This window comes from Pleurodeles waltl, chromosome 3_2 (assembly GCF_031143425.1).
Source record: "Pleurodeles waltl isolate 20211129_DDA chromosome 3_2, aPleWal1.hap1.20221129, whole genome shotgun sequence".
Lineage (NCBI taxonomy): Eukaryota > Metazoa > Chordata > Amphibia > Caudata > Salamandridae > Pleurodeles > Pleurodeles waltl.
In genome coordinates this window covers 20,988,581-21,013,228 of record NC_090441.1, presented here as the reverse complement: position 1 = coordinate 21,013,228, position 24,648 = coordinate 20,988,581, and the positions used below count along the sequence as shown (strand labels likewise).

At 44.6% G+C, this 24,648-nt stretch overlaps 1 protein-coding gene across 19 annotated transcripts in view; it reads left to right on the top strand.

Annotated features, from left to right (window-relative positions):
• The window catches only part of MSI2 (musashi RNA binding protein 2), a 1,016,916-nt gene that overhangs the window by 825,391 nt on the left and 166,877 nt on the right, over nucleotides 1-24,648 (top strand). For 7 of the 19 annotated variants that reach the window (XM_069226631.1, XM_069226625.1, XM_069226629.1 and 4 more), the window contains exons 11-12: nucleotides 17,484-17,507; nucleotides 24,283-24,348. The exons of 5 other annotated variants lie outside the window; for them this stretch is intronic. In XM_069226631.1, coding sequence (XP_069082732.1) covers nucleotides 17,484-17,507; nucleotides 24,283-24,348 — 90 coding nt within the window. The remainder of the gene's footprint in view (nucleotides 1-17,483; nucleotides 17,508-24,282; nucleotides 24,349-24,648) is intronic. 7 more of the 19 variants (XM_069226626.1, XM_069226630.1, XM_069226634.1 and 4 more) reach the window with 1 other exon arrangement.

The following is a 24,648-nucleotide window of genomic DNA, read 5'->3' as shown; positions in this document are numbered from 1 at the left end:
GAGCCACCTCGCAGAGCTCTGTGCACCTCTCTAGGGGAGGAGCTGAACAGGGGTGTGGTCACTCCCCTGCCCTTTGTGCAGTTTTGCACCAGAGCTGGAACTGGGGGTTCCTGAACTGGTGAAAAATGGATTATGCAAGGAGGGCACCAGATGTGCCCTTCAAAGCAGTCTGGTGGATCTCAGAGGCCACCCCTTAGACACCTAATACACAGGGGGAGGTGGACACACGTCTACCTTGCAGGAAATCCTTTGTTCTTCCTCTCTGGCCTGAGACAGGCTCGCCAGCAGGAGGACAGAATAGTGTCTGGGGTCGGCAGCAGCGTGGACTGGCAGCCAGACCCCGTAAGGCTGCACAGGCTGAACTGGGGGATCTTCTAAGAAACCCCTAGAGTACAGGGGATCATGCAGCTAGCACTGGAATTGGTGTAGTTGCATGATTCCAACATGTTTGATACCAAACATGCCTAGGTTCAGAGAAGCCATTATGTAGTTGGACCACTTGTGTTGACTAGTGTCCACTGCATACATTAGGATGGCTTCCTCTCACTTACAAAGCCCAGGGAATGGGAATGGAGACTGAGGTATGTAGGGGTAGCCTGCTCATGCAGGGGTACCCACACACTTGGAGACATGCACCCTGCCCTTGGGTTGAAGAGCCTACCAGAGAGGAACTTAGGGCCTGATTCTGACCCTGGCGGCCGGTGACCGCCAGGGTCACCGGCCACGGGAGCACCGCCGACAGACCGGCGGTGCTCCGAAGGGCATTCTGACCGCGGCGGTTCAGCCGCGGTCAGAAAGGGTAAACCGGCGGTCACCCGCCGGTTTATCGCTGCCCTTCTGAATCCTCCATGGCGGCGGAGCGCGCTCCGCCGCCATGGGGATTCAGACACCCCCTACCGCCATCCTGTTCATGGCGGGAAACCCGCCATGAACAGGATGGCGGTAGGGGGTGCCGCGGGGCCCCCGTAAGAGGGCCCCGCAAAGTATTTCAGTGTCTGCTATGCAGACACTGAAATACGCGACGGGTGCCACTGCACCCGTCGCACCTTCCCACTACGCCGGCTCAATTCTGAGCCGGCGTCCTCGTGGGAAGGTTGATTTGCCCTGGGCTGGCGGGCGGCCTTTTGGCGGCCGCCCGCCAGCCCAGGGCAAATCTCAGAATCACCGCAGCGGTCTTTCGACCGCGGTGCGGTGTTCTGACGGGGTAACTTTGGCGGGCGGCCTCCGCCGCCCGCCAAAGTAAGAATGACCCCCTTAGTGTCTAAGTGCAGTGACCACGATGTAAGATAATCCCTGTATCTGTGGTGAATTGGTGCATTCACCATTTCATGCAGGCGGCAATGGCAGGCCTGTAGACACAGTTTGCATGGGCTTCCATGGGTGGCCCTATACATGCTGCAGCCAAAGGGAGACTTCTTATGTACCCAATTACCATATACTAGGGACTTACATGGGTGCAACAGTATGCTAATTGTGGGGTTTAGAGATAACCAGCAAGCAAATCTAGAGGAGAGAGCACATCCATTGGGTTCCTGGTTAGCAGGATCCCTGTGCACTACAGTCTAGACACACTGACAGGCAAAAAGTGGGGGTAACTATGCTAGAAAGATGGTTCTTTCCTAAACATGTAAGCACACATAATTTCTGTTAAGTTACTTAAGCAAAATTCACAATGTAGCTTTAAGTCTGTTGTGGTAAAAAGCCTATTGTGGGCTAACAGTAACAATGCAAACAACATTTATCATAGCTTTGGATCATGAACCTGTGTTGAAGTGGTGGACACTCAAACCAGCCCTGTGCACTCCGCTTTCACTCACTGAAGTCTGATAGTGACATTTTGTATTCTTGAGCATCTGCTGTGTGCGGTCAAAGTAAACACCTGAAACAGTGTGGGGTTGAAGTTGCTTGAGTGGCCTGACCAAGAACATCTCATCTGCATCCACTACTGAGTAATCAATTAATCAGAATTTGTAGAGTGCACTACTCACCCATAAGGGTCTCAAGGTGCTTCGGGGGGTGGGGGGGCGAGGGTCAGACCTCTGTGCTTCAATCGAAAAACCAGGTCTTAAGGTCCTTCCTGAATTGAGGTAACAATGGTGACTACTTGAGGTGAAGCAGCAAGGTGTTCCAGCTCTTAGCCGCAAGGTAGGCAAAGGATCTTCCTCCAGCTGAGGTCTTCCGTATGCGTGGTACGGTGGCTAGTGCCTGTTGAACAGACCGGAGAGGTCTGGAGGGTGGGAGTAGAAGGTGATGCGGTGGTTGAGGTAGGTGGGACCTAGGTCATGGAGAGCCTTGTATGCATGGAAGAGGAGTTTGAAGTTGATTCTTTTCTCATTGGGGAGCCAGTGGAGGTCTCTTAGGTGTCGGGTGATGTGTTTGTGATGGGGACATCCAGGATGAGTCTGGAAGAGGTGTTTTGGATGTGCTGTAGTTTCTTCAGGTTTTTCTGGGTGGTGCCAGTGTAGAGGGCATAGCCATAGTCTAGTCTGCTGGTGACCAGGGTGTAAGTTACTGTCTTGTCAGCCATTTGGGATCCATTTGAAGATCTTCCGGAGAAGTCTAAGTGTGTGGAAACAGGAGGATGTGACAGTTGACTTGGTGGGTCATAGTGAGTGGTGAATCCAGTATGAAGCTGAGGTTGTGTGCATGGTTTGTTGGGGTGAGGGGTGCTGAGTAGCAGGCCACCAGGAGTTGTTCCAAGCTAATGTGGAGGGTCCCAGGATGAGGATCTCAGTCTTGTCAGAGTTGAGCTTGAGGCAGCTCTCCTTCAGGCGGTGACTGCTTCCATCCCGTTGTGTAAATTCTTCTTGGTAGTTGTAGGGTTTTTGGTCAGTGAGATGTTCAGCTGCGTGTCGTTAGCATAGCAGACTGTTCAGTCCATAGTTCCTGACAATGGATGCGAGCTGGGCCATGTAAATGTTGGAGTGTGGGGCTCAGGGAGGAGCCCTGGGGTACTCCACAGCTGATCTCAGTAGGTTCTGATGGGGGAGTCTGACTCTGTTCTGCTGGTTAGGAAGGAGTGTAACCACTTAGGCCTTTCTGTAGATGCTACCTGCGTGGAGTCTGGAGCAGAGGGTGTGATGGGAGACCATGTTGAAGGCGGCCGATGAGGGCTGCTGTTTGGCCACGGGCAAGGCGTGAGCGGATGTCATGTGTAACGGCGAGGAGGGCAGTCGCTGTGCTGTGGTGTGGTGTGGTTGCTCCTAAAGCCTGATTGGGTGATGTCCGGGATGTTAATCCTCGATGTGTTTGCGGAGCTGTGCGTTGATGGCCTTTTTGATGACCTTGACTGGGAAAGGCAACAAAGAGATGGGGGTGGTAGTTCTCGAGGTCCAGGGGGTCGGCCATGGGTTTCTTCAGGAGCGTGCAGATCTCGGCATGCTTCCAGTCCTCTGGGAAGATAGTCTTCTCCATGGAGCAGTTAATAGTGTTGCGGAGCTCGGTGCAATGGAGTTGTTGGCTTTTTTGAAAATGTGGTGAGGACAGAGATCAGTAGGGGGTAAGGAGTGGATCATGCTCACGATGGAGAGGCTCTTGTCCGTGGTGAGGGTGGTTCAGCAGTGCAGAATCTATGAAGGTTTGAAAGAGCCGAGCTGCGGGATTGATGGTGGGCTCACCTGAGATGGGAGGATGTTTGCTGTATCCGATTGGGGTTTGGCGAAAAATTTCACCACAGCGAAAATCTCTTTGGTGTTGTGTGCGGTGTCACTGCTACGGTCCTGCAAGGCTGCTTTCCTAGTGCATCTGATGAGGTGGTGGTGGGATTTGACAGCAGATTTGAAGCCCGCGAGGTCTTCTGGGGACATGCTGTTTCTCCATCTTTTTTCTAGCCGTTTGTAGGTGCGCCTGGAGTGCGGGGGAGAATCAGATGGATTTCATGAGGTTGAGTTTGGCTGAGGTCATTCAGAGCAGCGTTAGCGCATTTGGAGATCCATAAGTGGAAGTTCCGTGCTGAGATGTTTGCATCTGTGGGAGGGGAGGAGGTGACTTGATGAGGGTGTTTGTGAGCTGTTCCTTGGTAATCTGGTTCCGTTTTCTACATGGGGAGGGGAGGGTTGCGGAGGTGGACAATAGGTGTGGTGATGGAGAAATTAATGAACTGGTGGTCGGTCCATTGTAAAGTGGTTTGAAAATGGGGTCGATTGTGTGTCCAGTGATGTGTGTTGGTGAGGCGGCAGTGACAAAGTGTGGGGAGAGTGAGATGGCACAAAAGTAAAAAAAAAAAAAAAAAAGTGAAAAGGAACAAAAATGAGGCAGAATAAGAAAAACACAGGAAGACATGTGGATGACAGAAGCAAAAGACACACACAAACAGAAGGGCACTAGGCCACCAGGGATGAGTGCAGGTGGGTGCCTGCAGGTGGAGTTGGGCCTCAAACTGAGAGTCAGGCAGACTCTCAGTTCGATTTGCAGCAGTAGCAAGAGGTGGAGCTGCGCAGAGGGGAGATAGCAGACGCTGACCAGGAGGTCAGAGAAGTTGCCTTGAGTCTGCCTTGAGTCTACCTTGAGTCTGCGTTGCAAAGTTTGTCAAAGTACTTAGACTGGAGGACTGCCTATGGACTCTGCAAGGGCAAGAAAAAGCAATTTTGAGAGGGCTGAGAATAGCATGGCAGTGCATGCTCCTGTACCAGTTCCGTCACATTGAGGCAGCTGTCACTGCTTGCTGATGATTCCGTCTGGTCAAAGCGTAAGTCTGAAGACAGCTAATGAGTTAGATATAGAAATTTTAATTTGTGTCAAGTTTAAGTTCACACTTACTGAGGCTGTGCAGGAAGGCACGTAGCTGCATGGGGTAGATGGAAGCATATAAAGCAGAGAATGGAGCAGTGTCAAGATTGAGGTGTTGGACTAATGTGAGTGGCATAAGAACAAATAGCCACTATGTGCCTAGCTGATCAACAGTGCTGTGATACCCTCTGCCTTACTGTAGCCACCACAAGATGAAGGCGGGTGGGAAGCTACTCACACTTGTTAGACTTTTTGTCCTTGGCGTGGTCTCCCTTAACTTTTTGCCTCTGTTTCCCAGGGTGTTGATGTGTGCTGGACTCTGATTGTGCTGTTTTTGTTACTCTGGGCACTTAACTACTGCTAACCAGTGCTAAAGTGCAAGTGATCCTATACAAACTGTGTATGTAATTGGCTTATCCATGATTGGCATATTTGATTTACTATTAAGTCCCTAGTGCAGTGCACTAAAGGTGCCCAGGGCCTGTAAATCAAATGCTGCTAGTGGGCCTGAAGAACTGGTTGTGCCACCCACTTAAGTAGCTCTGTAATCATGTCTCAGAATTGCCACTGCAGTGTCTTTGTGTTCAGTTTTAAACTGTAAATTCGACTTGGCAAGTGTACCCACTTGCCAGGCCCAAACCTTCCATTTTCTTACATGTAAGGCACCCATAAGGTAGGCTGTAGGTAGCCCCAAGGGCAGGGTGCAGTGTATGGTTAAGGTAGGACAGATAGTAACGTGTTATATATGTCCTGACAGTGAAATATTGCTAAATTCGTTTTTCACTGTTGCAAGGCCTGTCCCTCTCATAGATTAACATGGGGGCTACTTTTAAAACTGATTAAAGTGTAGATTCCCTTTGGGAGCGGATAGACATGTGGAGTTTGGGGTCTCTGAGCTCACAATTTAAAAATACATCTTTTAGTAAAGTTGATTTTAAGATTGTGTGTTTTTAAATGCTACTTTTAGAAAGTGAGCATTTTCTTGCGTATACCATTTCTGTGACTGCCTGTTTATGGATTCCCTGTCTGGGTCAGTTTGACAGTTGGGCTGGTTGCACCTTACACTAGACAGTGACACAAAGGGAGCTGGAGTGTAGTCTGCATTTACTGATGAGCCATCTGTGCTAGAAGGAAGGGCAGGAATGGTCACTCAAACACCTAAAAGGGCTGTGCCTGCCCTCACACAATGCAGTCTCCAACCCTCTGGTGAGTGTCTGGGGCCTGGCCTGGGCAAGGCAGGATTTCACAATCAAGAGAGACTTTGCTTTTAAAGTAGGCCTACTTCAAAGGAGAAAATGGGTATAAGAACCTGGGTGAGGCCAGCGGACTGGACACTTCTCCAGATACCGTCATGCTTTCTCTCCGTACCATGACTGTGGAGGCATCTTTCGCCATGGTGGTGCGGAGGGCTGCTGAGGGCCTTTTACCTTCAGTTGCCCTCAGTGGCAGTCAAGACTAATGTCTTGATAGAGGTGCTGCTACAGGGAGTGTCCTCCTCAGAACCACTACTCCTGTTCAACAAGACCCTCACAAATGTCTTATTTGGAATCTGGTCACAGGGGCTCCTGTGAAAATGACGGTTGCCAGTTGCCACTGCCCTGCTCCAGGTGACACAAACTTCCTCACACAACACCCTACCCCAGGGAGCTTAGTTTCACGCCTGCCCATAGCAATTGAAATACAAGTCAGATAATTTGCCAGGAAATATTGTCCTTAGCCTTCATGGATGTCTAATGTTAGTCATTTTGTTCAGAGAAGATGGATAGATAAACTTAGGATTGACTTGAAAAAAAGACTGAGGATCGAACGAGTCCTCAGTGGGTGAACAAACACTCTTAAAAACAATCTTCTGGGTTTGCTATAAGTTTGGCCTGAAAACGCCTAAAGTTGTAAGGACAGTTGGCGGAACTACGATGGCGTAAGCAAGATGATTGAGTGCATACTGAGGATTTCCACAGAATTAAATGGGCAACCAGGCGGGACATCCTGGAACTTGGAAGAGTTGGGGCAGGGGCGGCCCCTCGGATATGTCTGAGGAGCATCGCCCCGTTGGTGAAAGAAGAAAAATAAAGGGATAATAAAATAATTTTATTATCCCTTTATTTTTCTGCTTTTGTAGGGCGGGGCCAGCCTCCTCCATGTCAACAAGTGGAGGAGGGGTGGTGGTGCGCTTCTAAATGTGCATGTCAGTTTGGCCAGCTGTCCGAGGATGGCCAAATTGACATGCGCACTTAGAACTCTACAGCCGGGTGGAGACCAAGCGCAGTGTCCCACTCCCTCTCTGAGCAGCATTTCTGCCCACTCAGGCCAATCCCGGCACTTCCTTCAGGCGTTGGCATTGATTGGTGGAGGGACAAAGAAGACTAGAGGCTGCTGAAGCGGTGGAACACTGAGGCGGCAGGTAAGTTTGTTGGTTGCCCTCTGCTCCCTCACTCCACGTGCTGCCCCTCGTCCCCCCCACTCTTTACTGGCACCAGTCACTACTGAGGTGGGGACATACAGGTGTAGTCCAAGGGCACTATGTTGACAAGTTAAATTGGGACGGGGAGAGCATTTCGATGTATGGACATCAATGAAAGATCACCATATTGCTGTTATTGTAGCTGCTTTCTCTGGTTTGTTTGTAAAGAAAGACAATAAAACAGTTTTAAAAATGAATTTGTCTGTATGAATGTAGAAAGAATATATTGCCTATAGGTGCTGTTGAAAACTGAATGCTGCTCTTGGAGCTCTACTACACACTTTAGCTACAACTGCCTGCATATTCAAGATAGTGACCAAGGAGCGTTTCTTCAGTGCCAGGGCTCTTGAACTATCCTTGAAACGCTTTTTATTTTGATTTGTATTCTTCCCAAGAGGTACTGATCTATGCAGTGGGCTCTGTCCCTCATGACTGTTTCACATCCCGCTCCGAGTAAAACGTTGGCATTCTGTTGGTTCAGGTTTCCCCCTGCCAAGGCTGACCCTTTAGCATACACTTCTAATCGATTAGGAACATTTTTTGAGGTGCTGCGATCCATACGTGTTTGTTTTTCTGTTATCTTATGTTGAAGTCTACACGACATGTAAGTAATGTTTAACTTGAGGAAATTCCATCTGATGGAAACATCAAACGTTGCATTTATCGTTGATTGTATTTCTTGATTCACAGGTTAATAACAGATAATTGGCGAGAGAAAGAGCAGTTGAAAACCCAATTAACTGGCTTCCATTAGCAGGTCTCTTTTCTGTAAACGTTCGAAATTTAATAAAATACTAATTGCCCAGAAAGCGTTTTTATTTATTCAGTATAATACCGTTCTGATGCTGTCTAGCTGTGCTTGAAAATAATTCATTGTGATTTGTAAGAGTTACATTTGCTTTCTATAATCATTCGATCTTGTATATTTGTACATATATAGAAAGCTGGTGATGGCGGCATAGTTTTGGTAGCTTTTGATGCCGAATACAGACCAAAAAACTATCCAACAATGAACCACACTGTTCGTTACTCCTCAACCCACTGGGAAGAGGAAAGGAGACATTGTCTGTGCATTTATAGCCTTCATTCGTGTGAAAAACAACTCCCCCTCCTCCCTGAATGGTGCACAGACAAAGTAGAATCATTCATTTAGATGATGAAGTGGTTGATTCTTGTTTGGCATGGCAAGTTTCTTTTCAGTGAGAACATTAACCAAGACACACCGCCTGCCGTTAAAATCTGAAGTTGAAGTGTCTTGCAGCTGAAAAGGGGACCCCCCTCTCTTCATATGATTATACTAATGGTGGAAACATTTGGAACTGTGTTCACTATTTTATGTAACACAACAAAATCGTTTGAACAATTGAGTAATCTGCGTACAATAGAGGAGAATGAACCAATTTTCAGATGATTTTAGATTCACGTATTTCATGAAAATAAACCAGGAATGTTTAATAATGCAAACTACTTTCAGATTGGTTCATCGCCTGTTATTCCTCATGCATGTCATCTAATGTTCTTGTTCGCATATTCATTGCATCTCTGTAGTATCTGTAATGCAGATTCTGTTATATTCTGCCTCCTTCATGTTCACACGTTTTGCAAACCTGGATTTCTCATGATGATGGTGAAATGTTTTTTATTTCGATTTAGATTCTTGAGTATTAGTTTGAGAGAGATATGCGGCCTTCTTACACAATAATATTGATCACTGTTGGTTCATGTCCAATCAGCCTATGTCTGTTCAACACAGAGGATAGAACGATTAGTCTGCAAACTAAGAATAGTTATTTTTTCTTCTTCAAAGAGAAAACTCATTTCCTTGTGTTGATTTGTAGACTCACTCTTAATGCTTCACTTTCAATATTAGTTGAACTGTTATTCTTGATTGCTAAACCTTGACATGTCTAGCAGTATCGGTGTTAAAACATGCTTTCTCTGTTTTGTTCCAACCCTTGGAAACAAACTAGTGGATCAGTAAATAAGGTACAGCCTCCCTAAATGGTTGTGTTCATCAGCTGGAGAAGCTGAGCAGGGGCCTCAGTGCCCTATGTAGTGCTACAGAGACCAGGGTGAAGCAGATTCTATAATTGTATTACAGATTTAATCAATGGTGCCAGTGTTCTCTTTGGATCTTTTCTTTTGAGCTGAAACACTAGATTAATAGAAAACAGTGTAAAGTCGTTTTAGTTTTTGGCATAATGTCTGTTCCTGAGCTTTCTTATATTTGGTTATTTTAGTACCCACTGAATATTCAAACAAATATAATTCCCTGAAAAGCATAAGAAATCTTCTTGACAGAAATTGGGGAACGAAAACCTTGAAGGAATTTTCACTGTAGCCATGATGTCACCCTGAAGGCATAGAAAAGATCATTCTCTTAGTAGATCAACAACAAGGCGGTGATCTCTTGTTGCAAAGATTGCTGATAAGTCCTGGCATTTGAGGATGACTTTGTAATCATTTTACTTGCTCTTAGGATGGATTCCCAGATTTCTGACACTGCAGATTTGATGTCATGGTCATGTCTAGGGTCAGACTTGTGGTTGTCCTAAAACAGTGCAGTTCTAGAGTTGCGTACAGGCTAATCAAGCTTGCTGATCCAAGAGTGATGTGCCTTTGATTAATTCACTTGAATACTACTCCATCTCTGTTACACTGCCACTCAGCGCTTCAAATTTTGTTTGAAAGCCTTACAGATTAGTACTTTTTGGTACCACAGGAGAAAAGGTTAATTGTGAACAGTGACAGGATAATTCCACAGGGGCACACAGATTGTAAATCACTTATGTATGTAGCTGGTTTTTATTAACTTGGCTTTTCCCTTAGATAAATTCCTTGTGACCTGGAGCAGTCCAGAGGTTTGGTATTATCACTTTTGTTTTGGCAGGGCTGGGTACTCTAGGAAATGTGATTCTATCACTATGCCTTAAATGACCTCCCTTTCATTGACTTTCGTCGCATGCTAATACATTTTAATAATTTACATTACACAATTTATTTTTCACTCACATTATTACTATTACATTGTCAATGCACTTACTTATACAGCAGCTTTCCTAACCTTAAATGTTAAATGGATCACCTCCTAGTGGTGACATTCTAAAAATGGGGTGCACCATAAATGCCTTTACCCAGTCCAGGCTTGGTGTGTTGCCTGATGGATTTCGTTGTATCTCTGGTCCATATGCATTTATTCAGAAGTGAATGCATGGACTAGACTCAATGCATTGGCTAGATTACCTTTAGATACTCTTGGTGTAGTCTAGAAGCTAGATCCAGGCTTTCATGATTGAACGGGGTGTATTACCACAAGCTGAAAACCTTAAGCAAAGCAGAACAACTTCAGAGACATTGTTTTTGAGACAGTTAGTGCCTTAGTCGAACCCTGCAGTGCAGAATGTGCTAATTGAAAGAGACAACATTTTAGGAGAACATGTGTTGGCCATGTCAAGTTTATATAGTGTGAAAAGGGACTGTCTAGAGTTCATATCAAACAAATCTGTATGGAACTTCATATGTTGAACTATCAATTTTATGTTTTGACCCTTGATTCTTTGATTTTATTTTGCACAGTTAAAAGCATATTTAATTTGTAGCAACATTAGATGTGTGTACATGCTTAACCCTAGACATGAAATGACTTGTTTTTAACGGAGATTGATGTATTAACTTTAGCAAATATATCAGTATTTAGAATGGTCCTCTCATTCACACTCCAGTCCCATACATATGCCATGTACGACGGCGAATCTTGCTTGTCAAGGCTATAGAAAAGCCATTTGTCACACTTCATATATCAGTGCTGCAGCCGATTCTTTGTAGATTATGCGTCTAGCATTTTCTTAATATAGGTCATCGTACATGGATGTATAGTATTACATATTATGCATAGTCCTGATTTTGTAAATCAGTACACGTTAACCCCTCGAAGCATGATTGTGTACTGAATGAAATCTAGTTGGCTTATATTTACTTCTGTGCTTGCCTGTGTTTTCACGTGTCAGATATTGGAACGCTTATGTAGCCATATTCTCTGGTGTTTAATCTTGGTAGACATTGGCAGCGTTTAATGTAAATTCTCATCAGATTGCTTTGATAATAATGCATTATTTATCATAATTATAATCAGATGGTTTACTGCCTAGGGGCCAGTGTATGGGGATCTGTCAGCTAGCTGCAGTGGTTGATTTTCCAATGGACTGTTCTCCTAACACCTTTCTTTCGCAGTAGATCGTGCTTCCAGAACATACGCTAATAGGTGCCAGCATAGGTGCCAGTCGTTGTGTTCAGTTGGTTTTTCAAGGCAACCAAAGACTGCGGTAATGGCAAAGGATAGCATAATGTGTTGTGCAGCGTTTGTGATTATGGCAGGCTATATAGATATCACTTAATATAAACACCCAGACACTATAGGTCCATACATAATGTCATTCTGTCAAAGTTCAGACCTGAGTTTTGGTTTCACGTCTGGGAAGTTTTAGGAACTGTTAGTATGATTTCCAGTTTTCATCTCATTGTGCTTGATCTATGCCTTTCTGTAATATTGTGTGCATTGATGGTTAAAGTGCTGAAAGGATTTTCCAGGTGTGAGGGAGTAGAACTCTCTGTAGAAAGTTCAACTCTCCTCTGACATTTTGAAGCCAAGTAGGAATAAGACAACAGAATGTGTAACCTTTGACATTTTCCATCTGGAGGAAACTCTAATGCGAATGTTCTTAGCAGATCGTTAGTCTCCCTTTAATAACTTTGTACATCGCCTAGAATTTTTTAATTATTGTATATAGAACTTGTCATTGAACCCGGCTTGCTGATGGTCTCGCTGAAAAAGCATAGGTTACTGGGTTAAATGTAGTATGTTGTGTCTAGTGTGCTGTGAAGAGTTTTAGAAAACACTTGCCCAATATTTTTATTTCCCACGAAAGTCAAGAGATGAGGCTAAGGTAGTTGTAGTAAGGTATATTTTTGAATATCTGATTCTGAGCATTTGAAAATAACCTTTAATCATGTCCATAAAAGATAGCGTAAAGACCTCCTGTGGACATTTTATTTCTCAGGCAGAGCAACTCACTTCAGGAGACTAAAAGCATTTATAGCTGAGACTGCACTGGATGTGGAAACCCAGTTATGGAAATAGTAGGTGTTTATAAATCAGTGGCTGCATCCTTCCATATGTTCAGTCCGCTGTAGTCTCGGTTCGCTCCCATTCATAGTAACAATTGGAGTTTGGTGCCGGATTATAGTGGTTTGTAAAATCAAAGCCCACAATGGGATCCTTGGTCCTCAAGTTTCATGGAACCGTCCAGTGATTCTACCATTCCACTTTTATTTCAGAGTTCGATAAGAGGTTTTTAGTTTTGTGTATGAATAGGCTAGTGCGCACATTTGGATTCGTGGGTGGAGACATTGTATGTAATTGAGCAAGGTACTGAAAGCCATTGGAGACAGCACAGATATTTCAGAAAGTCCTATCTTTGCCTTGTACAATATAAAGTGATATGTTGGTTTTGTTTGCTTTGCCCTCTTCTCTGTCACAACATTTACATGGACCAAGATATTATTGCATCCTATGCTAGTTCCTTTTCCTTCTCTCCCACCGATTTGTACTGCTGAGCAACTTGGACGTTCACTTAACCCTTCAACGCTTGACTAAGTGCCCAGTGATAAAGTGGAGTGAGTATTCGAAGCTGGATGCTGAGTGCGTCTTACTGGACCGCAGTATTTGTCGTGCATGTCTATTGCCTGGGCCACAAGGCACTATTTCAGCCTCATGTTTTCTAGTGGCGTCCTGTCGCTTTTGTGGCTCACGGGACCTGGCTTGGATTGCAGAGTTGTGGAAGCAGGCAATGTATTGGGCTTAAGCAGTAAGCGGGTGTACAATACCATTGTGCATCACTACTTTACTCAACATGCTGTTTGCAAAGACCCAGCAGAGTCAGAATCATTAGACTTCAGTCTATTTGCGAACAGTGGAGAATGGAGAGGTGCAACATTTGCACATGGAGTCCTCCGCACCCCCATTCTAAGAAATAAAGGTTGGTGTTTTAGGTGTTTATTTGCACTAGGGCAGCTGCCGTAAATTTGGATCTTTAGTGACATTCTCTTAGTAAACAGATGTGTCCTTCTCCCTTATGAATTTGTCAGTAGTTAAAGTGGAACGATTGATGCAGAGAGGAGAAAAATGCATCTGAACAATCGTGCCCACATGCAGGCTGGAGCTCTCGTGGTGTATTAAGGCAGCATGAAATTGATCTAAAAGCCTGAGGGCTTTCTTGGACAGCATTTGAGTCCATTTCAAAACATTTATTATAAAGTATCTGCTAATTGGAAAGCCTAAATACACTTCAGTCATTTTAATCATCTGGCTTTCTGTAGGCTATTATAAATGAGATTCACAAGGACAGACCAGGGATTGTGTTTCTTAAGACTGGAATAAAACAAATAATTTGTTCATCCTTTTCCAAATCAATTCGTGCATCACGGCAGCACACTCAGCATTACTTCATATAATTCTAAAATTCGTCTAAGTGTGTTATCATAGGTTTGTTAGCCTATAGTTACCTATTGAAATTTTTGAACCTGCAACATTAATTCAAAAGTTTGTCAAAAATAAACGGTTGTGCCTTTGCTGTGGGGGGTGAGTTTCTTAAGCAGTGAGGATTCAGAGGCGCAGGTTCTTTCCATAGAAAAATTACAATTTCAAAACTTGATCGCATATGAATAGAGCAGAAATAAGTTTACCATTTGGTAAACACGCACCTTTGCATTCATCAGTATGAATTGCTGTCTGTTTCTGACATGGAATTGTAAATGTACCATATTAAGATAAAACTTGTTCCAGTTTTTATATTTTTTAAATGACTCAGTAGACGATTGAAATATGGTTTAGTGGAACTGTGGTTGTTGGCTCAGTGGTTTCCTAACTTGGCTGGATACTTCTTAGCCAATTTCAAACTGTGGACTACCAATGCTAATCCGAGCTGGGTACTCCTAATGTCCATTGGTCACTTGCATCCATGTTCCCAAACCATTCCTTATCCGTGATGTTGGCCTTATCAGGCTCTTCTTTGTAATCCTTCCATGGGTACTATACTACTATGGCTTCATGCTAAGTAAGCCATCACTTACCCCTTAAACCTTTTCTTGATAAGGTTTTATTCCAAATTAAGACTTTCTGGATTCCTAATAGGGTTTCGAGAGGTGTGGTGGCTAAGGTGGCTTACCTTTTATGACATGACTGGGACTGTGCTTCTCATCTTACTGCTTGGCTAGGTCTGATGGACCCTCAGGGATGTAAAACGGCTAACATTTCAGCATGAAGGCAATCTGTTTCAGACCCAGGTGTAAGAGGTTGGCTGACTTGCATATGCAGAACTTGTTAATGAAGAACACCATTGCATGTTAAACACACTTGCAGTTTAAGAGATTACATTAGCACTCCAGGGTCTGCCATTGCCATAACCACTGGGAGATCCAGAGGAACAAGCAATGAGTTGTCTCCACAGACAGCAGCATATATGAGGTCATCCTCTACTGGAAAAGTTGCCATCTGTGTGCTGTTTTTAGGATGAAAGCCTGATTGATACAATAATAACAAATTGTAGATATCCATGTGTGCTTGTGACTCCTCTGTTCTGTTTAAGTAGGTGGAAGTTAATTGCAAATTCAGTTGTGAAGGAAATAGTTGTTGAATGCTGATCACGATAATCAATTACTAGCCTCTACTGACCAATTACAATGTAACTTAGGTGGAACCAAATTGTCAGAGTAAAATATGGGTTTTCCAGAATTAGGTTTGTTGATATAATCAGATGAAGTCCGTCTTTGAAGAAGTTCTAATGATTCTGATTCGCAGTGATTAATGATTGAAGCAATCTCAACTGAATGAGTGACAGGAGCAGCAGATTGTTAAGACTGTGAAGAGAAGCACAGGAAGAGAAATTAAAGTATTTAGTAGTCTGCGAAGGACGTGGGATATGCAATCGATTTGAATAGTTTGGTGAAACTCTAATAGACTTATCTCAACAACATTTAGTCACTTTAGTTGGTCAGATGTTTTCCAGCAATACACCTTGTGAGTCAGCCAGAGACCTATTTTAAAACGCTTCCACTTCAAAGAACTCAAGGGGTGACATCTTTGGAGTGAGAGGGAAAGTTGGTTTTCTGTTTTTCTAGGTGTTACCACACCTGAAGCCATTTACTGCTTTAGGTAATCATGGTAATCCTATTCCTTTTAAATATTCTGTTTAGGACACCACCTTTGTTTCGATAACTTATTAGGTGCTCCTGATATTAATAGCACTCCACTTCCCTCTCTTGACGACCAATTTCCGAAGCCATGCACAATGCAGTTTTATTCCAGCTTTTCGAAAACAAGTAATAGTTATGTTTTCTGAAATGACTCGTGTGTGTAAACACTCGGGCATGCTGGTCACAAGGGTAGACACATGCACCAGTGTTGCTGCAGAACATGCCCATATACATGAAAGTGCAACATCTGCTCACACCTTGATGTGCAATAGGGGGCATTAGTACCTGTTTGCTATCATGTTGATGGGTATGTAAAGGTGCATGCAGACAGCCTCGAGCATGCTTTCTGGGAGTTGCAGTTTTGTGTTTTTTCAGTTGAGTGGGTTTGATAGTTGCACATTGGAAGAACAAAATGAGGTGCAGGGAAAGCTTATGAACTGGCTTTGCAAGCTTCAACTACACAACCAACCCTTGGGGACTTGGTTGGAAATGTCAGTCATAATACTCCGTAACCATTCAATATTTTGCTCCTCTTCTAAGATTGCCAATAAGAGCTCCACTTGCAATTGTTAATGTGAATTTTCTATTGACCAAACCAACACCTGACGGAAACCAGAAGCTCAGCAGTAATTCTCTAAGTGCATTGGTGACATGAAAATAAAATATTCTCTTTAGCAGTTTACATCCGCAGAGATAGCTAGCTGTGAGCAGGAGCGGCTTTGTTTGGGGGAGGCGCAGGAGGATGGTAGCGGTGTGGGGGGGGGTCCACAGGAGAAAATTAATCAAACATTTTTTTTTTAAATCACTTATCTGCTCCGCTCCTACGCCGCTCCTCTCCCGTCGCTGCTGCAGGCACAGGATCCCAGCCTGCCCTGCAGCCAATACTGACACTGCTTAGAGCAGCGTTAGAATTGGCTGGGGGCACCCAGTCAGGGCGCTCCCAGGCAGCCTGGGCAGGTTGGCGGGTCCTAGAGTCTCCTCCTGACTTTTCTTATACAAGCATAGGGTGAGGCTGCCTCATCAAAACCTGGGCGTCCTTCTTCCAGAGTTGTTTGGAGGAGTACCATTACATTTGGTGACAGTAACACAGTTTCCAGTAGTTCAACACTTGCATTGGTTTGCAGAATACAAAATATTTGTTTTGGTCAACTTACTGCTCCTTCTCTTCCCATCCCGTTGTAAGACAAGTTCGAATTGGAAAGATGTTCTTGCAGTAGGAATGAGGAGGAATCAGTTGGTATTTGATCCTAAAGAACACTTTTTCGTTAGGTCAGTTGTGGATCCCACAGTTTGAAAATGAACGTTTTCCAGAGCAGCTTGGCAAACATTGTGGGCTGTTCGGCAGTTTTTCATGTACCGAGAAGTAATGGTAAGCTCAGATTGCTCAGTGATGTTGTTGCAGCCTTGTGTTGTAGCCCCCTATTTCCTGATGCACGGTGGCAGAGGCCGCCGCCTCTGCAGTGGTGAAAGCCTCAGGTTTCTGCTTCCCCCCCTTGGCGGCTGCAGCTCTGTACATGCGGCAGACTGGTAGGAAAGACCGGGTTAGCAAGAGGTCAGTCGTGAGTCAGCTAGCCCTGTCTGGATGACCCGTGTCCTAGCTGCAGAGCACGGTTCAAGGCCTAGCGGGTCACTGTTTCTCATCCTTTGGGGGGGGTTGAAATTGTAGGGGCAGCGGACACTGCAACCAGTAATATACAATGAAGCTCACATGTATTTAGCACTATAGACACAGTATGTTTTGAGCGCAGTTCAGCCTAACCACAGTAATCAAGTCGGCACGGAACGTTCGCTAAAATCTGCTCTTTCTCAAACGGGTACTTTAAATGTGTTACAACACCGAATGAAAACATAAATTTTAGTTAACATTCACCCAGCCATGTTTAAAGTGCTTGAGTGTACCTTTTTTGTATGTATGTATTTGTAGTTCTCATTTGTGCCCATTTGTCTGTCAGTTTCTCTTCATCTGGAGATTCTATTATAACTATAAAATGGCGGTAGGAGATGCACAACTATTAACTAAGATCTGCCTTTTTCTCCCCAACAGCCTTGTTACCATATTTAAATGCAAGTATGTCTTTTTTTAATTGGTGTTTCAGTAGCCTAGCCCTACTCTAGAGTAGTTGTCGTGTGTTTTTTTTCTCCTAGTAGTTGTGTGTCTGGTAGCTAGGAATGTAGCATTAGTTGTAGTTGTCATGTAGTTTGTCTGATTCTTTTACAAAGCATCCTTGCTCGTTGTCTAATGACTAGCAGAAGCCTGAATGTTTGTCACGCTGCGGCTTTGTACCTTGGCATGCAAGTGCTCCCAGGGAAGTAGACTGCAATGAAGAGAACTGCAAGATTCAGGCAAGCTGTGTCAGAACTTTGCATTTGTCATCACCTTCACCTTTTAAAAATCTGTGGAATTAGCAGTGATGCCAGCCCTGGCACACGTTTTTTCACCCTTTGCGCTCACCTAGATTAGCTTTCAAGGGTTGACATTATCTGCAGCTGCCACTGTTTACTTGCGAAGCTGAAAGTCTCCTGTACAAGCAAATATTTAGCTCAATATTTGCTACTGATCCAGGGAAGTCATGATGCGGAAACTGGGACTGGAAAATATTTCAGCATAAATTAAACTGAAGTTGGCTCTGTGCAATTAAAAGCTGTCCAAGTATTTAAGTCAATTTCTGCTTCTGTTGTAGGCGGTAACTGCCAGGGCGTCTTTGTAAATGTGCAGGAGGCCTGAGATGTTGTCCTTATTTCGTGTGTGTAATGTGGGTCTAGTTTCTAAGCACGCACGTAGTCGCCGAGGTTGCTATGTTTGTCCAATCGAAATCACTCAAGGAGTGTTCTTTTGTATCCCCTGGAGGGGCCGTCACTGGATATAGTTACACCTTATGTTTTACATAGGTCGCCTATATATATTTTTTCTGTTCAGGTCACTGAGGCAAGAATGCATTGTTCGCCCCTAGCTGTTACCTGGCATGGTAGGATTTGTATTTTAGCCTACTTAATTGTTAGCCTCCATTCGGCCAGGGCGTAATATACAACTGCTCTCTGTACTTTCCTACTGGCATGTTTGTTACATGGGTCTAAGCGCAGTGACACAGTAAGTTCAGAGAGGTAACCATTTATCTCAAATTGTCTGTCGTTCAGAAATGGCTTTCTTTATACTGCGCTTTTAAGTTGGAGCTATTGTCACGATAGGTCTTTGCTAGTAGTCAGACAGAAGCGGACTTCTCACTCTTGGCTTCCGTTAGTCCAGCCTTACAATTTAATAGCCAGTCATAGATGTGAGATTCCCAAAATCATTGAATGGATACTGTTGTATTACTGAAGACCCTTTTTTTATATCCAATTTTATTTATTTTTTATCTTTTCTTTTACTTTGAAGAACAAAAGACAACAGTACAGTGCAGTGAGTACACTAGAACATAAGTACAATAGGTGGGTCCATACATACTGTGGGGTTGGGAGCCAAATACCCACCAGCTCTGCCCCAGGCAAGTAGAGTGTTTAGTGGCGTAGTCTACGTGCCCTCCACTTCCCCCAAATCGACTCATATTTCCGGGGGCAGTCCCTCATCTCGTAGATCGGCTTCTCCACTAGAGGACACCAGTATAGCCCTCCTCGCCACTTCAGGACCGCCAACGGCATCTCGGGATTTTTTCATTGCTGCGCAATGTCTCTTTCGGCCACTAGGCCTGCCAGCCCAATGCAAGTTCTCTCCATGCCCCCCAGCTCCTCCAGAAGACCCAGTATTTCCACCCTGACATTCAAATCGATCGAGCGTCCCACTCCAGTGGAGATTTCCTTCCCTACCCCCTCCCAGAAGGGGCGTACCTTCAGGCACTCCCAGGAGAGATGCGCCCCTTCTTGTCCAGAAGGTACGCTATGTGCAAATAGTTAATCTGCACCATCCTCAAACGCTCTGAAATAGCCAGTTCCCGGGGTGCTAGGTAGGCCTTCCTTCAGTCATCTTCGTCCAAATCTCCAACCCAGGCCACCTACCTGTCCCACAGCCTTCCAAGTCTGTCGGGTGTATTGGTGAGTAGGGAGCTGTGAATCTGGGTAATGGCACGTTTTCCCATCAGGAGTTTAGCTTCGAGGGGGCTATAGTCCGGGAGGGACTGAGTCTGAGATAAGTGAGTCTTCAAGCTGGAGGAAACGGAAAAATTGTGCATTGGTCAGTGCATAATGGTTCTTTAGCTTTTGGAAGGACAAAATCCCTTCTGTGTTGGTCACATCACCTAGGTAGGTAATTCCAATGTTGTCCCATTGTTTAAAATCTTCTAGCTTCAAAGCCTGTTGGAACCAGGTGCCCTGCCATAGGGGTGTCAACTTAGTGAGGTGTCCTTCCCACCCATTCAACTGCAGCACCTCCCTCCAGCACTTCACCGCCGCCTGTTTACAATGAGGGGCAGTACAAGGAATGTGGCCCCTCATATAGGAATCCAAGGTGACCCTTAAAGCCCACCTGCCCAATCTTCAGCCAAAAGGCCAGGTCGTCCCAACCTCTGTTAAACCTTTCATTGATGGGAATGTCTGAGCCGCAAGATAGTAGATGTACAAGTCCGGGATTAGAATCCCCCCCCTTCGTACGGAGTCTTCTGCGCCAAGCTGAAGACCATCCTGTGTCACCTCCCACCCATACAAAGGAGGTAAGTTTGGTAGTAAGGGATCGGACCCAGGCCCGCGGGACCAAGTATGGGAAATTGGACAGGATGTCATATTGAAAAGAGCAATGCTGCCCAAAGGGTTCAGGGGGAGGCATTGTCACATACCCAGATCCGCTGTCGAGGTCCCTGCAAGGGGTCGAAAGTTCAATTCCCAGTCCAACTCTGGGATGGTCGAAATGTGGATTCCAAGGTATTTGAAGGCATTATGCCTCACCGGAATGGAGGGACACCATTTGTTTCCCCCTGTCTGTCCCATCACCTCCACCAGTACCGATTTCCCTGGGCTTAGGCCCGACGACTCGCTATATAGCGTCAGGAGCTCGAGGCATCGGGGACCAGAGTCTTGAGTACTCTCCAGAAACACCAGCACATCATCTGCACATAAAGATACGCGGTCCTCGCATCCACTCCACCTCCAGCCTCTCATAAGCGGGTCTCCCCAAAGAAGGCGAGCCAGCGGCTCAACAGCCAGGGCGAACAGGAGGGGTGAAAGAGGGAAGCCCTGACACATTCCCCTTCTGATCGAGAAGGGGTCAGACAAGATGCCATTGACCTGTGCCGAAGGGTCGCGATAGAAGAGGTGTACCATCCCTCTAAATACTGGGCCAAATCCCACGCGGGTCAACACCTCTTTCAGGAAGTCCTGCGCCAGGGTATCAAAGGCCTTGTGGAAATCCACTAGTAGGAGCGCCAAGTCCATCAGTCTGGGATAGCGCCGCCTGGACCCGTCTCAAGCAGTGACGCGTGCTCCTCCCCGGCATAAAACCACACTGGTCTGGATGAACAAGGAAAGGCAGGGTACGGGCCTCTCGGGTGGCCAGCACCTTCACGAATATCTTAATTATCTGCATTAATCAGTGGGATGGGGTGGTACAAGGAGCACTGGTCGCAGGGGAATTTATACTTTGGTATGACCACAATGGTGGCGCAGTCCAGACCAGGGGTAAATGTGCCCCTCTGCATTGCCTCCCCATATATATGTGCTCACGAGATGGGGAACGAGGTGTTGACAAAACCTCTGGTATTATTCTGTGGGGTAGCAGTCCGCCCGGTGTCTTCCCAGCCTGACAAGCCGATATAGCACAGTCTACTTCTACCTCCATCAGAGGTAGGTCTAGTTCCGCAGCTAGAGACGCCGGAATAGAGGGGAGTGAATTACTGCAGACTTTTAAGAGTGACCCTTTGGGGAAAATTTGATTAGGCTTTTACCTTTGAGCTTCTGTCTGTATACACACACACCGGCTTATCACGGACATCATAGATGGGCATTTGTGATTACACCTAGCCTATATTTCCCGTTTACCCGTCACACACACAATATTCTCACAAATTGATATATACAAGATGGCCTTATGTTGCTCTTGAATGTTTGAACTTGGGCTGCTGTTAGCTCAAAGTGTGGTGGTTTCTTTACGAAGTCAGTGACAGTAGCGCTGTAGTAGTCTCATCAGTCTGTCATGCATTAATGTGAATAAGTCACTCTTGGATCAGAGTGGTTGCATGCATAGGAGGAGTTAAACAGACGTTTGGGTGTCTGTTAATGAACAGCCCTCTTAGCACTACTTTCTAATTAGTTCCATTGTTTTCACTTTGTGTATAATGTGTTGTGTTTTTGATGTGTATGTCTTCCGTTTGTATGGGCTTTTGATACCGTGGCTGTCTGAGTTATGTATTGCAATAAGATTCGTCTTTGTTACCTCAGCTGTGTGGTGTTGCAGGTCTTTGGGAATTACAGAATGGTGCCTTAAATAAGTTGTACTTTTGTCCTTGAATGCTCTGCTGTTTTTGTTGTTGTTTTTTTTATAAGGGTTGCACGTGTGATATGTGTATGTATTTGGGTTTTAACATGCATGTCATGTGCAAAGACCAACAGTGCTTGCGTGTTCGTTTAAGCTTTTGTGGTGAAAACACGGTCTTTTGTGGTATGTGCTTTTCTCATAAAGGATTGGGGGCAGGTAATGGTGTAGGTAGTATGAATGCCTTTAGCAGCAAGTAATGTGTGTGAGCCACACAAATTGCCTGTAGGTAGGCCTCGGGTACTCTGGTAGCTATGGTTCACGAGGAATGATCTGCAGGGTGCATGTATGGTAGAACCGTTTGAGATTTTAAGATGTTGTTGATCTCAAGGTAGACTGTAGTGTATTAAAAGTGACACAATGACAGTTTTTTGGTCTTTGGTGCTGTGGAAAAGTGAGTCTGACATGTGGTTATGTTGTATGCATTATGTTTGATGATTATGCACACTGCTTTGTCATAGTGTGCATGATGGTGTACACTTGACTTACCAGTTATTTGCTTGGCACCACCTGTTTTGTATAGGAGTACCACTCCATTTAGGCAGAAAATCCCGTTCTTGAAAGCAAATACAGCTGTCCCATTTATAGTTCAGTTAACAACAATTTGGAGGGCTTGTCCTGGACTGGGGTAGGACACCCCTTATTGTGTTTAGCAGCCCCTTAGCTAGAATTACAACATAATCCGAAACACCGAAAATTCCACTAATTCATGTCTTGTTGCTTGTTGGACGTGCAAGAAGACATGTATATGAAACTGGGTATTCAACAAGCTTCTAAAAGTAAATGGAAAGAAGCAGATTTCCTCGTTTGCTGCACGAAGCCACCTAAACATGGGACAACTAGTTGGAAACATTGGGGACATGTTATACTTAGCGGCAAAAAACGTCGGCATCTACTTGATGACAAATCGACTTTTGACCAGAAAATTAGGAATTAGGGCCAAATTGCCCCCCCCCCCCCCCCCACCGAGAAAGCTAAACGGCATAATTACGTAGCAGATATCCTTTGTGCTAGAATTTGTCAATTGTAGTTATATCGGTGTTCTCTAAACAGCTTTTAGTTTTGTACACATGATAAGTTCTTCACTTCCAGGGACTCCATAATCAATCCAGAGTGTAAAACAAGCAGACATGTTGCAATATTGGACCAATGGTCATCTGCTCTCATTCTTCGCAACCACAGACACCAGAACGTTAGACGGTCTGCTGTGACTCAACAAATGAAATGGAATGAAAATTGAGTGCTGACTTGCATCTCATCGTTTAGACTTAGCTTGACTAGGCTGGACAGTTGCTGTAGTGTCCAATTGGGATTTTCAAGGTGGTTTGCAGTCGCCTCCAGTGATTAGAGTGAGTCTTCAAAATCCTCAACCCAGTACTGTCACTGGGAACAGTTCTCAAGTCTTGTGTAGCCTAGTTCCACTGCCTACCTATGCATCAGGGATTAGGTTGAGGGCACAGTATATTGTACAAAGCACTTTATAGAATGACCCCTATGTTCTTGATGACCAAGCCTCACCCTTATGCCCTCATTTGGCACCTTTAATCACTTCATTCATTCTTGTGTGCTTTCCATCACTGTACACAGTGCTGCCACACAAAATTCAGAATAAATGTTCAAGCTCTGGCTATTTGCAGCCTATTTTTTTATTTTTTTTGAACTATGAAGTCTTTGAGTACGCATGGGAATAAATACCTGTATAGTTAGTAAACGCGATGCACACATTTAACAGGTTGCTGTTCCATCTAATAGTCGCTTAATCACTTGACTGATAAGACGTCACTATGTTATTCAAATATATATATATATATATATATATAATAGTCTTACAACTTCATTAAATTGACCATCAAAATATAATTGCTGACTATCTGCTGGCAATGTTGAGGCATGTTAATTTTGTACATTTGGTAACTTAAAAATAACAGAACATTTTCTAGCGAGGTTTGTATATATTCCTGGTATAAAATGTATTAGTTGTCAATTTAATAGTCTCCATCCCCAGCGAGTAGGAGGTTACTTTATTGACCAAATCAAGAATGCCTCAGTATAGCTTTATCGTCTAAAATTACAATTCAGCATCCTCTTACTAGTATCATAGCTTTACCTTTCTTTAAAAACTTAATTACAAGACGTTGTAAAACCCTTGCATGAAAGGCCTCAAATAGTAAACAACGGTTTACAGTAAGGCATACATCATACCTTTGCTTATCCAGTGGATGATGTCGCCTTGAACGGGGAGGGCCGTGCAGACAGCACGATCGTCAACCTTTCAGGGAGGTTTAGCTCAACAGTTTCTGAAGCCAGGCCATGGGTGTTTTATTCTTTCGGTATTACTGATGTTTCTGCAATTTCCTTTTACCCTTTTTTATCTTTTCTTCATGGTTAGGTTTTCCAGCAGCCGCAGCATATGGACCGGTAGCCGCAGCAGCTGTGGCAGCTGCCAGGGGATCAGGTAAGGGGTCTCTAAGGTGGTGGCTGCTCACTGTACCCTCAGAATGCACGGGCCGGCTGGTACTCGTCACATTCTTTGTGAAAACCACTTCGTGATTTCTGTCTTTTTTCATGTTTTTTCCCCACAGAGAACCAGAGAAAAATGAATTCACAGTAACTATGTAGAAGCAGCCAAATACACGGTGTTATAGTAGAATACAGATTTCTGATTTCTCATGAAATTTCGCACGGAGGTAGCAATGCTACATCTCATGTACAATTCAAGCTCGCCTTCATTGCAGTCGTCACTTTGTGTCTGAGA